The 13,646-nt window shown below is 40.7% G+C and overlaps 1 protein-coding gene across 1 annotated transcript; it reads left to right on the top strand.

The window, feature by feature from the left end:
- Window positions 1-406: 406 nt before the first annotated feature.
- LOC120037778 (probable E3 ubiquitin-protein ligase HERC3) lies at window positions 407-13,291 on the top strand. Its single transcript, XM_038983744.1, has 20 exons — window positions 407-449; window positions 858-937; window positions 1,068-1,176; window positions 1,493-1,714; window positions 1,921-2,012; window positions 2,204-2,334; window positions 2,534-2,661; window positions 2,800-2,876; window positions 2,964-3,082; window positions 4,823-4,974; window positions 5,638-5,699; window positions 5,877-5,969; window positions 6,684-6,809; window positions 6,910-7,050; window positions 7,233-7,399; window positions 8,503-8,566; window positions 8,657-8,715; window positions 8,831-9,028; window positions 10,958-11,034; window positions 13,045-13,291. Exons 1-20 carry the CDS (start codon window positions 407-409, stop codon window positions 13,260-13,262), a joined length of 2,358 nt encoding a protein of 785 aa, XP_038839672.1. The 3' UTR covers window positions 13,263-13,291.
- The last annotated feature ends 355 nt before the right edge of the window (window positions 13,292-13,646 follow it).

The following is a 13,646-nucleotide window of genomic DNA, read 5'->3' as shown; positions in this document are numbered from 1 at the left end:
CGTTTGCTCAGGCCAATCCCATTATGGCATAAGTTTCTGTTTTTTAGAAAAATGTCAACTCAAGTTTCGTTTTCGTTCCTTGCTGTTATTTCATATGGTGGCGTTCATCCCTTTCCCTTTCAGAACGCACTGACTCACTGGGCGCAGAAAGACCGCCCTGACCATCAAGATTAGCTGATTATTGATACGTTTAGAAGGCGACAATAATAACACATTGACAATGTTTTCGTGGGGAGAGAACATCCGCGATGGCTTCGGTTTAGTAAAGTCGAATGGTTTGGTAAAGGCGAACATGGATAGTTGCCTAAATGTCATACTCACGAAATCTCCAATTGCGCATCTGTCCGCAGGTAATAAAGTGGTCGCGTTTATCAGAAGTAATGGGAAAGTGTCCTTCGCTTGCAGGATGCACGAGTATAAAGATGGGAGAAGGGTCACATGGAAACTGAGTAAGTACCTTTCCTTTATGTTTTCCCGCAACACCATACAAAGAAAAAAAAGTGTTCCAAAGGGGTTCATCAGCTGGCCCCATAGGATAACCCTTTTGGCTTCCAGGTAGAATCTTTTTGGGTTCCATGTAGAACCCTTTGTGGAAATGGTTTTACATAGAACCCAAAGGCGTTCTACCTGGAAACAAAAGAGTTTTCAGTTTTCCCATCCCCACTCAGACCACTCCCAAACAGTCCTAGCCAAATTCTTGTTTGAGAAATTGCTCTCTGCTAGGAAGGTTTTTTATTTTTTTATTGAAAACATTGAGTAAGGTACTTAATTGTTACCGAGAAATGATTTGATATTGAGATAAAAATGGCTGCATTGGACCTTTTTTAATATATTTTATTTCTATTTTATTTGTGTAGAGGGTGTGGAGTGCAGGGAGAAGATTCTGGCTCTGAGTTGTGGAGATACCCATGTTGTTTTACTGTCTGAGGAGGGCAGAGTGTTTTGTCTTACCTCTGCCTCCAATGGTCCCAGGTAGGTCTGGACAGAATGACACATCTCTATTTAGGCCTACTCACACAACGTTTTGATTCATCTGTCAATTTTAGCAACTGAACATATTGAAATAGTCCCTTTTGATCTGTCTGTTTCTCTTGTGTTTTCTCAGACCAGTGGGTAACTTGAATCAGGTCATTCAAGTTGCATGTGGAGACCAGCATTCCATTGCACTAACCCAAGGTAAACAATCACATTCTAAATCACTCAGTTTGAGACGGGATATGATAGGAGGCTATCTGTGCTCTTTGAATGTCCTTTATACCAAATAGTCTCTATTCCAGGTACATAGATACTGGAGGAGATGGAGACCCGCACACTGTCAAAACAATAAAAAAATAAACTGAGGCTTTAATGCTAAAAAAATATGTTTTATTGGGACATGCCTGAAAGTTCATAGTGCAGAAATAAAGGGTGAAAAAAAAAACTAAATCAGTTTGAGAAGGTTCACAATAGACATTTTAAAATAAAACTACATTTATCACATACTTTACTTTAGATGGTAAAGTGTTCACGTGGGGCCAGAACTCCAGAGGACAGCTGGGTTTGGGGAAGGGAGAGCCCAGCACCTCGTCTCCCCAGCCTGTCAAGTCTCTGTCAGGGATCCCCCTGGCTCAGATCACCGCTGGGGGAGACCACAGCTTCGCCCTGACCCTCTCTGGAGCCGTGTTCGGCTGGGGCAAGAACAGCGCCGGGCAGCTGGGACTGGGGGACACAATAGGTACTGTAGACACAAAGATTAGTATGCTAATGTATTTTCATTAATAGTTGGTATCTTTTAAAGAAAATTAGTATGTTTGATATGTTTGAAGCAGACGGTATGAGTAGATCTAATAATTTAATGTCAAATCATTATTTAGTCAAAAAAAGAAAAAGACGACAAGGGAAAAAAATTAAAAATAAATCGGTGAAATCTATTTTCTACAGACAGACCTGCTCCAGCTCCTGTTGATTGCCTGAATCTAAAGAAGACCATTGCTATTTCCTGTGGAGTGGAGCATACTGTTGTTCTGACAAAGGTTCTGATGTTTTTTACACAACAATATTTCCAACTGATACTATGTTTGTTCTCCCAGTATCATTAAGATCTAAAGAATGTTTGGACCAATGATGTCTTGCTGGTTAGCATCACATACAGTAGAAACATTCATATCAACAACAGGAGCCGAACACATCATCATGATAACTGTGTGAATGGGTTTTGTTCTAGGGAGGTTTAGTGTTCACATTTGGCTCGGGTCGATATGGACAGCTTGGACACAACTCTCTCAGAAATGAACTACGACCTCGACTGGTGGCCGAACTCTGGGGGGCAAAGGTGACCCAGATAGCCTGTGGAAGGTATGTAGTTACTAGATTGATATAAGTCATGTGAATCTCTGTACAATCATACATAGTCAGACAAAGATCAATGGATGTATCTTGGATGGTAAGATCAATCTTGGAATGACACTGGGTGTATTCTTGGAGAAATCCATTCTTAGGGATCACAGTTGATTTGTGATTTTTCCTTGACCTACAATCATGTTTGTCAAGTTAGAAACCACACATTGGCGTTCGTGGGCTCCTTCAAAAAGATCTACTCATTTGGGCATGGAGAGCAAGGGCAGCTGGGAAATGGAGTCAAGATGGATCAGTCTGTGCCTCTGCCAGTGCAGCTACCACAGGGTAGTTAAATCATTTATTTTCCTCTGCATAACGTGACCTATTTCAAACTCAATACAGTGCTTAGGCAGAAATGTTGGTCTCTATGAAATGATCAAATTAAAGGTTTATAACATCGTGACTGTTTTGGGTAACTTTCAGACCACATTGATTACCTGCAAATTGAACAAACCTTTGCTGGAGGAAACCATTCTTTTGCCTTGTGCAGCTCCGCTAAGGTATTGCGTTTACGGTTAGTTTGTTCTGAGTTAGTCCTTTAATCCTTTAACATTCTTTTAATACAGTGCGTCAAATTGTTATTACAGGAATCAGGAAAAGGGTTGAATGACTCCCGTGTTGAAAAAATGACTCGAACATTAGACAATGACATCATTGACAGATGGATCTTGCAATGCGACTCAACATCATGGGAGAAAATACAGAAGTAAGTACCCTACATGACCAAAAGTATGTGGACACCTGCTCGTCGAACATTTCATTTCAAAATCACGGGCATTAATATGGAGTTGGTACCCCCTTTACTGCTATAACAGCCTCCACTCTTCTGGGAAGGCTTTCCACTAGATGTTGGAACATTGCTTCGGGGACTTGCTTCCTTCAGCCACAAGAGCATTAGTGAGTTCGGTTACTGATGTTGGGCGAATAGGCATGGCTTGCAGTCGGCATTCCAATTCATCCCAAAGTTATTCGATGGGGTTGAGGTCAGGGCTCTGTGCAGGCCAGACAAGTTTTTACACACTGATCTCAACAAACCATTTCTTTATGGACCTCACTTTGTGCACGGGGGCATTGTCATGCTGAAACAGGAAAGGGCCTTCCCCAAATTGTTGCCACAAAGTTGGAAGCACAGAATCGTCTAGAATTGTATGCTGTAGCGTTAAGATTTCCCTTTACTGGAACTAAGAGGACTAGCCCGAACCACAGTTGGCACTATGCATTCGGGCAAGTAGTGTTCTCCTGGCATCCGTGTGATTCATCACTCCAGAAAGCGCGTTTCCACTGCTCCAGAGTCCATTGGCGGCGAGCTTTACACCACTCTAGCCGATGCTTGGCATTGCACATGGTGTGCGGCTGCTCTGCAAGGAAACCCATTTCATGAAGCTCCCGACGAACAGTTCTTGTGCTGAGGTTGCTTCCAGAGGCAGTTTGGAACTCAGTAGTGAGTGTTGCAACCGAGATTTTTTATTTTTTTTACGCGCTTCAGCACTCAGCGGTCCCATTCTGTGAGCTTGTGTGGCCTACCACTTCGTGGCTGAGCCGTTGTTGCTCCTAGACGTTTCCACTTCACAATAACAGCGTTTACAGTTGACCGTGGAAGCTCTAGCAGGGCAGAAATTTGACGAACTGACTTGTTGGAAAGGTGGCATCCTCTGACAGTGAAACATTGAAAGTCACTGAGCTCTTCAGTAAGGCCATTCTACTGCCAGTGTTTGTCTATGGAGATTACATGGCTGTGCTCGATTTTATACACCTGTCAGCAACCAGTGTGGGTGAAATAGCCAAATCCACTAATTTGAAAGAGTTTCCTCATACTTTTGTATATATAGTGTATGATACAAATAAACCTTGTCCCCAAGCTCAATACAAATAAACAACTCATGATGGTTGATAAGTGGACAAGGCAACACAAACATACATGAGTCAATGACACAAAACAACTACTGAAAAGTTGAAGGTCTCAGGAACTTACATACACGGAACTATAAGATTCTTCACATTTATTTTCAGGGAAATAACAGAAACATTCTCTTCTGCATCATGTTTAAATGGGAGCTTCCTGGACAAAAGGTAAGAACTCACTGCCTATCCATGAATGTTTTATCACATTATTGAATACTTTTTATTGTTGCATATTTAATAGTATTTCTTGGTCTTATTACTCTAGTTGTGACAAACATTACCAAACCTCACTGAAGCACTCTGGCCTGGACTTGTCACTCGCCCGAATGGCTTTTCAAAAGCTTGCAGAAAAGGACAAAGTTCTGGCTGAGGTATCATTTAATTTATTATCTTTATGATCAGATACTTATTTTCAATACTTCTGTTTGTTGTCCTTGATATTCAATTTGACCACTTAAGTCATTTAGTTGTGACCCACACAAGCACTCCTGTCATGGTTCTAGGTTAAAAATGTTGTCCATCGCATACTCCTTCCCTCCCTGAGTAAGGATCCCATTGGTGTGGAGGGTCTGAGGGTGTACCTCATCATCCCTGAGCTCCTGGGAGTTCTCCTAAAACAACAATGTGGCATAGACATTACTGAGGCCTTTGCTGCTGCCATCCTCAGACTGATCCCAGACAAGCTCCAGGTCCTTGGTAAAGTCACCATCCATCAATACACGTCTCGTCTTTTATTTTATTTTATTCTCTTCTATTCTCTTCTGTTCTATTCTCTTTTTTTAGATACATGAGGTCATTTGTGTGCTCTTGTATCAACTAAACTCCAGGCTAATTCCAACAGAGGGCCTATGGTCGACACTGTCAGATTCCTTCTTCCGAACCGTGGTGAAAGCATTCCACTCATTGTCAGCAGAGTACCTTCAGCAGATGGCAGTCAAACGATGTGATCATGGAAAATCATTAAAGAAGACTTTTGGGCTTCTGCAAAGGCTTTATGATGTGGGTATTATTTGATCATTTCAAATATTGCTCATGGCCCCAAATAATTTTAAATGTTCACTGCACTGCATATTAATATTCTCTCTTGCATGTAGGTGAACAGCAAGAGACGCAGAAGAATCACAGTTGACACTTTCCATGTCAACAAAATCAGTTCTCTCTTTCAGTCTAAGCTGGTTTGTACAATACAGTGCATTTCATACACATTTCTGCAACAATCATTTAATGAAAAACCATGCAATGTTTTATTTCAGGTCCTGCAATACATTGCATAATGTCTACTTAGCATTTTCACCTCTCTCCAAACTCAGGTACTAGACTTAAATTCAGAACTGACAGAGCTTTTCTGGGATATCTCAGAAGAGGATGACACATATTGGATTGAAAGTGAGATGATATTGAGCAAAATAAAACGTTATAAGGTATTTATGTTCTTTTCCAATTACTAGAAACATATTTGTATTTTAGCATAACAAATGCCTACGTAAACAATATATATATTGAAAACTGTCTTGGGGAATCGACTACAGCCAAGGTAGTTGGGAAATTACACTAGGTTGTATTTTGAGTGTAAAATCCCTTTACATTTTGCACTTTAGGATAACATATTCTGCCTCCTGAAGGACTACCCCTGTATCCTGGACACTGAAGCCAAATGTACAGTGTGGATGTATGCATTTGATCAGATCAAAGTAAGTACCTGCATTTTTTTAAACTACACTGTAAAAAATGACTCTTTTGATCAACCTTTAAAAAATCGCATCATGATGGAACAACAACAACCAAAAAACGAAAACCCATGTTTTTTTCTTTATTATCTTTTATCAGATCTAATGTGTTATATTGTCCTACATTAATTTCACATTTCCACCAACCTCAAAGTGTTTCCTTTCAAATGGTATCAAGAATATGCATATCCTTGCTTCAGGTCCTGAGCTACAGGCACTTAGATTTGGGTATGTCATTTTAGGCGAAAATTGAAAATAGGGTCCAATCATTAAGAGGTTGAACAAATGACCTGGAATGACATTCACTCTCAGGGATAGCCAAAAATAAAAATCTGAAAGCCACGCCCCCAATAGTCCACCCCTCCAACTCATCTGATAGGCTGCCACCGCTACATTGCTCCCACTGCTATGAGGTGTTGAAAGCAATTTAGATGCTTTCATTCAATTAAAAAATCACATTGCTCTGTCAAATTCGTTATGTGATTTCAGACAAATTTAATAGAAAACTTAAGATGAACAACAGTGCCATGCCACTTTTTTACAGTGTATGTTAGACATTATCCAGATTGAAGTTGCTGGGCATAAGGCAAATTGAATTCACTAAAAATGTAATATTTTTGCTCTTCTGCCAAAATGTTTTCTCTAATATTCACATACCTTTTAATAATCGTATCCAAGGATTGTCATGAGGACATCGAATACGGTTGGCTTAGTGACAAATCCGTCAAGGTGGACCGGGAAACACTTCTGGATGATACCTTTCAGCAACTGCGAAAAATGACTTGCCACATGGTGGCTTTAAAGGTAAGTGTTGTGCTTTTCTGTATTTTGGAGAATGTGGTAGCTTTCTGTGTGACTATTTAGATTAAGCATCTCAAGTGCTCTAAACTGTTTTTGTCTCCAGGTGAAGTTTCAAGCAGAGAATGGTGTGGATGAAGGTGGTGTTTCACTGGAATTCTTCAGTCTCCTGGGGAGGGAACTTCTCACAATGGAACCAAAGACACTGGAGGTTTACGAGTCTGGACTAGCATGGCTCACAACAGATGTACGTTCCATATTCAGTTCCATATTGTTCCCAGATTTAACTCAATATTTCCCCACAATTTTATTTACTAACTTAGAAATATCCATTCTTAGAAATGCCAATTATGGTACTGTTATTATACTATTAAATATTTGTAATATTTAACGGCTTGTGGCATTGTATTTATTTATTTTTATCCATAGGACGGCGGTGTCACTGATGAATTCTACTTACTTGGGCTTCTCTGTGGGAAGGCCCTGTTTAATCAGTGTGTTCTGAACCTCTGCTTCCCTCTGGCTCTCTTCAAGAAGCTTCTGGGTCTGACTACAACATTGGATGACCTTAAAGAGCTGTCTCCAACTGAAGCAAGGTACAATTATTCTGCTGAAAAAGAAGGGGGGTCCATAATGTATCTTCATCTCTTCAACTGCTGCTACAGTACAGTGTAAAAGTAGAAAGTCTCAAAACACCATGATTGTGTAATGAAACCAGGAAAAGTAGTGCACCTAAGATGAGATCTGGTGTTTGGAGGGGGTTTGAATGTAAACCCAATGGAAGTGTTTTGATGCACAGAATGTGTTTTAAAACAGAAATGAAGTACTCTGAAACACCCAAAGTGGTTCTTCAACCTGAATATTTGTGTTTTTAAGAGAGTGTTGTGAAAACACTTTTTAGGGTTTCAATGCATGTAAAAGGAAGCATCAAAACACAAAAACTATGTTTCCCATACAATCACTGGTTCAGAAATGCAAACGGTTTATATCCTAAATATTGATTGATGATAAGGGCCTATGGAGAATATCTTTTTTGAATTCTTTTGTGAATGCTTTATTTAGACAGGTTAGAAACAGGAGGGGAGGTAAGATGGTACATTTCGTTTGAATTTTACCCACTCAACTACGCAGCCACACTGTAAGAAATTATTCTGGGGGGAATTGAAATTGACAAAAAAAAGACCAACATATACTTTATAAAAATGAATGCAAGTCGTGCCGAGCCCATGTCTTGCGATAACGTACCTGGCCAAGACATGTCACCCCTCTCCCCATCGAAGACCGGGGTTAAATTCCCCGCTCCAACCCTTCAATCTGTTTCTCCCACCTATCTGTATCTCCTCTGTCATTTCATAACCGTCTCAATAAAGTGTAAAAATACCCCATCAAAAACATTTTTTTTAAATGTATGCAAGTCGTTTCAATGATTTGTTAATGTCATTTTACCAAAATAATGTATGAATAAATCCAACTTAATGTTTCTTAAAATGTAGGTATCTTTCATGAGGATAACCAAAACATTTCACGATGATGTTTCAATACTCCTGCAAAATTAAGGTTTTGTCTCCTTCAAGTTGGTGGCAGCTCAGTTGCCACTAGTTTGGGTCTAACAAAGCACATAATTTTAACAGTGTAGTTGTTTTACAGATATACTATTATCTCCTCATATCACATTTATGCTGTTTTTGTTTCAAATTAGCTGCTTGCAGTATGTGTTGGATGAAGATGAGGAGGTTGTTGAAGCGCTGGATTTGGTTTTCATGGTAAGAGAGTGTTGATACCTTTAGCTGTTTTTGGTAGCCTACACAGGTAATCCCAGCTGATGCAGTACTAATCCTTATTGTCTTTTGAAGGACAAAGGGCAAGAACTGATACCGAATGGAGAGGAGCTCCCAGTTACCATGGTCAACAGGTATATTTGATGATAGTAAACTTATCAATTTATGAATCTCTTGAATTAACGAAAGGATTTCACAGGAAGTGTTCTATACTCATAAACGAACATTGTTCTGCCATATCATTCACAGGAAGAAATATGTTGACTTGTACGTTGACATGAAGCTCAACAAGTCGGTGCAGATTCAGTTTGCAGACTTTGAGAAAGGCTTCCACGAAGGCTGCCCTATACAGACATGGAGGATGTTTCTACCTGAGGAGCTGATGACACTTCTACAAGGAGATGACAACTACGAGTGGGACAAAATGAGAGAGGTCAAATTCTACCTGTTTAGATACGTAATAAGAGTACATAAGTCACTATAATTTGACATGTATGGTAGCCTATATAGCAGCTCTGTAGTCAGAGTACCAGACTTTTTAGCTAACATTCCACTCCAAATGACATGAGTGGCAAGGAGTAGAATGTAATAGCTGAACAGAGACAGTAACCAGGCTAGCAGCTCTACGCTCCCAGTGGTTAAATCTGGTCCCATCCTGTGTGGGCTATGCAGTCTATGGCTATAATACAGTGGCATGGACTACTGTACATGCAGTTGTTTCGTTATGTTTTTCTCTGCACTAACAGAATGCCAAGTATCAAGGATATACAGTGAGGGAAAAAAGTATTTGATCCCCTGCTGATTTTGTACGTTTGCCCACTGACAAAGAAATTATCAGTCTATAATTTTAATGGTAGGTTTATTTGAACAGTGAGAGACAGAATAACAACAAAAATTACCAGAAAAATGCATGTCAAAAATGTTATAAATTGATTTGCATTTTAATGAGGGAAATAAGTATTTGACCCCTTCTCAATCAAAAAGATTTCTGGCTCCCAGGTGTCTTTCATACAGGTAACGGACGGAGATTAGGAGCACACTCTTAAAGGGAGTGCTCCTAATCTCAGTTTCTTACCTGTATAAAAGATACCTGTCCACAGAAGCAATCAATCAATCAGATTCCAAACTCTCCACCATGGCCAAGACCAAAGAGCTCTCCAAGGATGTCAGGGACAAGATTGTAGACCTACACAAGGCTGGAATGGGCTACAAGACCATCGCCAAGCAGCTTGGTGAGAAGGTGACAACAGTTTCTGTGATTATTCGCAAATGGAAGAAACACAAAAGAACTGTCAATCTCCCTCAGCCTAGGGCTCCATGCAAGATCTCACCTCGTGGAGTTGCAATGATCATGAGAACGGTGAGGAATCAGCCCAGAACTACACAGGAGGATCTTGTCAATGATCTCAAGGCAGCTGGGACCATAGTCATCAAGAAAACAATTGGTAACACACTATGCCGTGAAGGACTGAAATCCTGCAGCGCCCGCAAGGTCCCCCTGCTCAAGAAAGCACATATACATGCCCGTCTGAAGTTTGCCAATGAACATCTGAATGATTCAGAGGACAACTGGGTGAACGTGTTGTGGTCAGATGAGACCAAAATGGAGTTCTTTGGCATCAACCCAACTTGCCGTGTTTGGAGGAGGAGGAATGCTGCCTATGACCCCAAGAAACCATCCCCACCGTCAAACATGGAGGTGGAAACATTATGCTTTGGGGGTGTTTTTCTGCTAAAGGGACAGGACAACTTCACCGCATCAAAGGGACGATGGACGGGGCCATGTACCGTCAAATCTTGGGTGAAAACCTCCTTCCCTCAGCCAGGGTATTGAAAATGGGTCGTGGATGGGTATTCCAGCATGACAATGACCCAAAACACACGGCCAAGGCAACAAAGGAGTGGCTCAAGAAGAAGCACATTAAGGTCCTGGAGTGGCCTAGCCAGTCTCCAGACCTTAATCCCATAGAAAATCTGTGGAGGGAGCTGAAGGTTCGAGTTGCCAAACGTCAGCCTCGAAACCTTAATGACTTGAAGAAGATCTGCAAAGAGGAGTGGGACAAAATCCCTCCTGAGATGTGTGCAAACCTGGTGGCCAACTACAAGAAACGTCTGACCTCTGTGATTGCCAACAAGGGTTTTGCCACCAAGTACTAAGTCATGTTTTGCAGAGGGGTCAAATACTTATTTCCCTCATTAAAATGCAAATCAATTCATAACATTTTTGACATGCGTTTTTCTGGATTTTTTTGTTGATATTCTGTCTCTCACTGTTCAAATAAACCTACCATTAAAATTATAGACTGATCATTTCTTTGTCAGTGGGCAAACGTACAAAATCAGCAGGGGATCAAATACTTTTTTCCCTCACTGTAGGCCCACAGATGACATCATCCAGAACTTCTGGAGTGTTTTCACAGAGTTCTCAGAGGAGCAAAAGAAGAAGTTCCTAAGTGAGTTAACACAATTATGATTAACTAACTTCAATGGAGCAATCTGCAGTTGCTACATCCATTTTTGGACTTACAAATGAATGTACCCATTGATCCTTGGAGAATATACAGTTGAAGTCAGAAGTTTACATACACCTTAGCCAAATACATTTAAACTAATTTATTCACAATTCCTGACATTTAATCCTAGTAAAAATTCCCTGTCTTAAGTCAGTTAGGATCACCACTTTTATTTTAAGAATGTGAAATGTCAGAATAATAGTAGTGATTTATTTCTTTCATCACATTCCCAGTTGGTCAGAAGTTTACATACGCTCAGTTAGTATTTGGTTGCATTGCCTTTAAATTGTTTAACTTGGGTCAAATGTTTCGGGTAGCCTTCCACAAGCTTCCCACAATAAGTTGGGTGAATTTTGGCCCATTCCTCCTGACAGAGCTGGTGTAACTGAGTCAGGTTTGTAGGCCTCCTTGCTCACACACGCCTTTTCAGTTCTGCCCACAAATTTTCTATAGGATTGAGGTCAGGGCTTTGTGATTGCCACTCCAATACCTTGACTTTGTTTTCCTTCAGCCATTTTGCCACAACTTTGGAAGTATGCTTGGGGTCATTATCCATTTGGAAGACCCATTTGCGACCAAGCTTTAACTTCCTGGCTGATGTCTTGAGATGTTGCTTCAATATATCCCCATAATGTTCCTTCCTCATGAAGCCATCTATTTTGTGACGTGCACCAGTCCCTCCTGCAGCAAAGCACCCCCACAACATGATGCTGCCACCCCGTACTTCACGGTTGGGATGGTGTTCTTTGGCTTGCAAGTCTCCCCCTTTTTCCTCCAAACATAACGATGGTCATTATGTCCAAACAGTTCTATTTTTGTTTCATCAGACCAGAGGACATTTCTCCAAAAAGTAATATTTGTCCCCATGTGCAGTTGCAAACCATAGTCTGGCTTTTTTATGGCTGATTTGGAACAGTGGCTTCTTCCTTGCTGAGCGGCCTTTCAGGTTATGTCGTTATAGGACTAGTTTTACTGTGGATATAGATACTTTTGTACCTGTTTTCTCCAGCATCTTCACAAGGCCCTATGCTGATGTTCTGGGATTGATTTGCACTTGTCGCACCAAAGTATGTTCATCTCTAGGAGACAGAACGCGTCTTCTTCCTGAGCGGTATGACGGCTGCGTGGTCCCATGGTGTTTATACTTGCGTACTATTGTTTGTACAGATGAACGTGGTACCTTCAGGCATTTGGAAATTGCTCCCAAGGATGAACCAGACTTGTGGAGGTCTACATTTTTTTTTCTGAGGTCTTGGCTGATTTCTTTTGATTTTCCTATGATGTCAAGGAAAGAGACACTGAGTTTGAAGGTAGGCCTTGAAATACATCCACAGGTACACCTCCAATTGACTCAAATGATGTCAATTAGCCTATCATAAGCTTCTAAAGCCATGACATCATTTTCTGGAATTTTCAAAACTTCTGACCCACAGGAATTGTGATACAGTGAAATAATCTGTCTGCAAACAATTGTTGGAAAAATTACTTATGTCATGCACAAACTAGATGTCCTAACTGACTTGCAACAACTATAGTTTAACAAGAAATTTGTGGAGTGGTTGAGAAATGAGTTTTAATGACTAAGTGTATGTTAACTTCCGACTTCAACTGTACCTTATTAGTTCCTCATTGGCGTACCCCATCAGAACCCAAAATATAAGCTTGTTTTTCTCCAATGTTTGTAAACAAAGTAAAGGTAAACAAACACTTTTATAGACTCAAAACATGGTTAAAACTATTTTGGATGGTCAGTCCTTTCATCCATAGCTCTGTCTATGAATTTGAGGGTGGTTAAATTTCTCCCATCCTTCAGCTTTATACCGACACATTGGCGGAGAGGATGCTTTGTTATTGTTTCAACTGCTGATTGCCCCTTTAAGTAAATCATTGTAGCACTCCACAAATGCTTGGTCAGTTTATCATTCTTCCCCTCTCATTTCTAACTTCTAGCTTTTCTGACTGGAACGGACAGACTGCCCAGAGGTCGAAGTCTCTCCAAACTGCAGATGCAAATCACGTCCTTGGGCAGCACTGACGCTGATGAATATTATCCGAAAGCACAAACGTGCTCTGTGACATTATGCCTCCCTAACTACAGCAGTATCGACACACTACAGGAGAAACTTCTCCATGCTATCACCCACTGTGATGTGTTTGGAGATGCTTGAAATGGGAAGCATGTTACTAGTGTCGTGGCAAATCGGTTCAAATATAACACTTACAAGAACTTGTGAAATCAAAATAGGCTTTTAATACAGAGTATAGACAGCCTGGAATGGTCCGCGGAACATACACCTTCCCAGAGCCCCGGCTCCTCTATTTATCCACATATAACATATGGGTCCAACCCATATGCAAATAATCATTATTCCCCTAATTCTCCTGCCACCATTATCTTTTAGTTCAGGCTTCCTGCTTGTTCACGCCCAATAACGCCCATATCTGCTTTCAGTTAGATTATAATGGTGGCAAGACCCTTGCTTGTCCTAAAAATAATATATGTCCATCTATCCTATAGGCCTATGTCTTGACCCTGTATTTAGCTCAGTGTC

Source organism: Salvelinus namaycush, unplaced genomic scaffold (assembly GCF_016432855.1).
Source record: "Salvelinus namaycush isolate Seneca unplaced genomic scaffold, SaNama_1.0 Scaffold187, whole genome shotgun sequence".
Lineage (NCBI taxonomy): Eukaryota > Metazoa > Chordata > Actinopteri > Salmoniformes > Salmonidae > Salvelinus > Salvelinus namaycush.
Note: the sequence above shows the minus strand (reverse complement) of the source record. Positions and strands in the feature narration are given on the sequence as shown.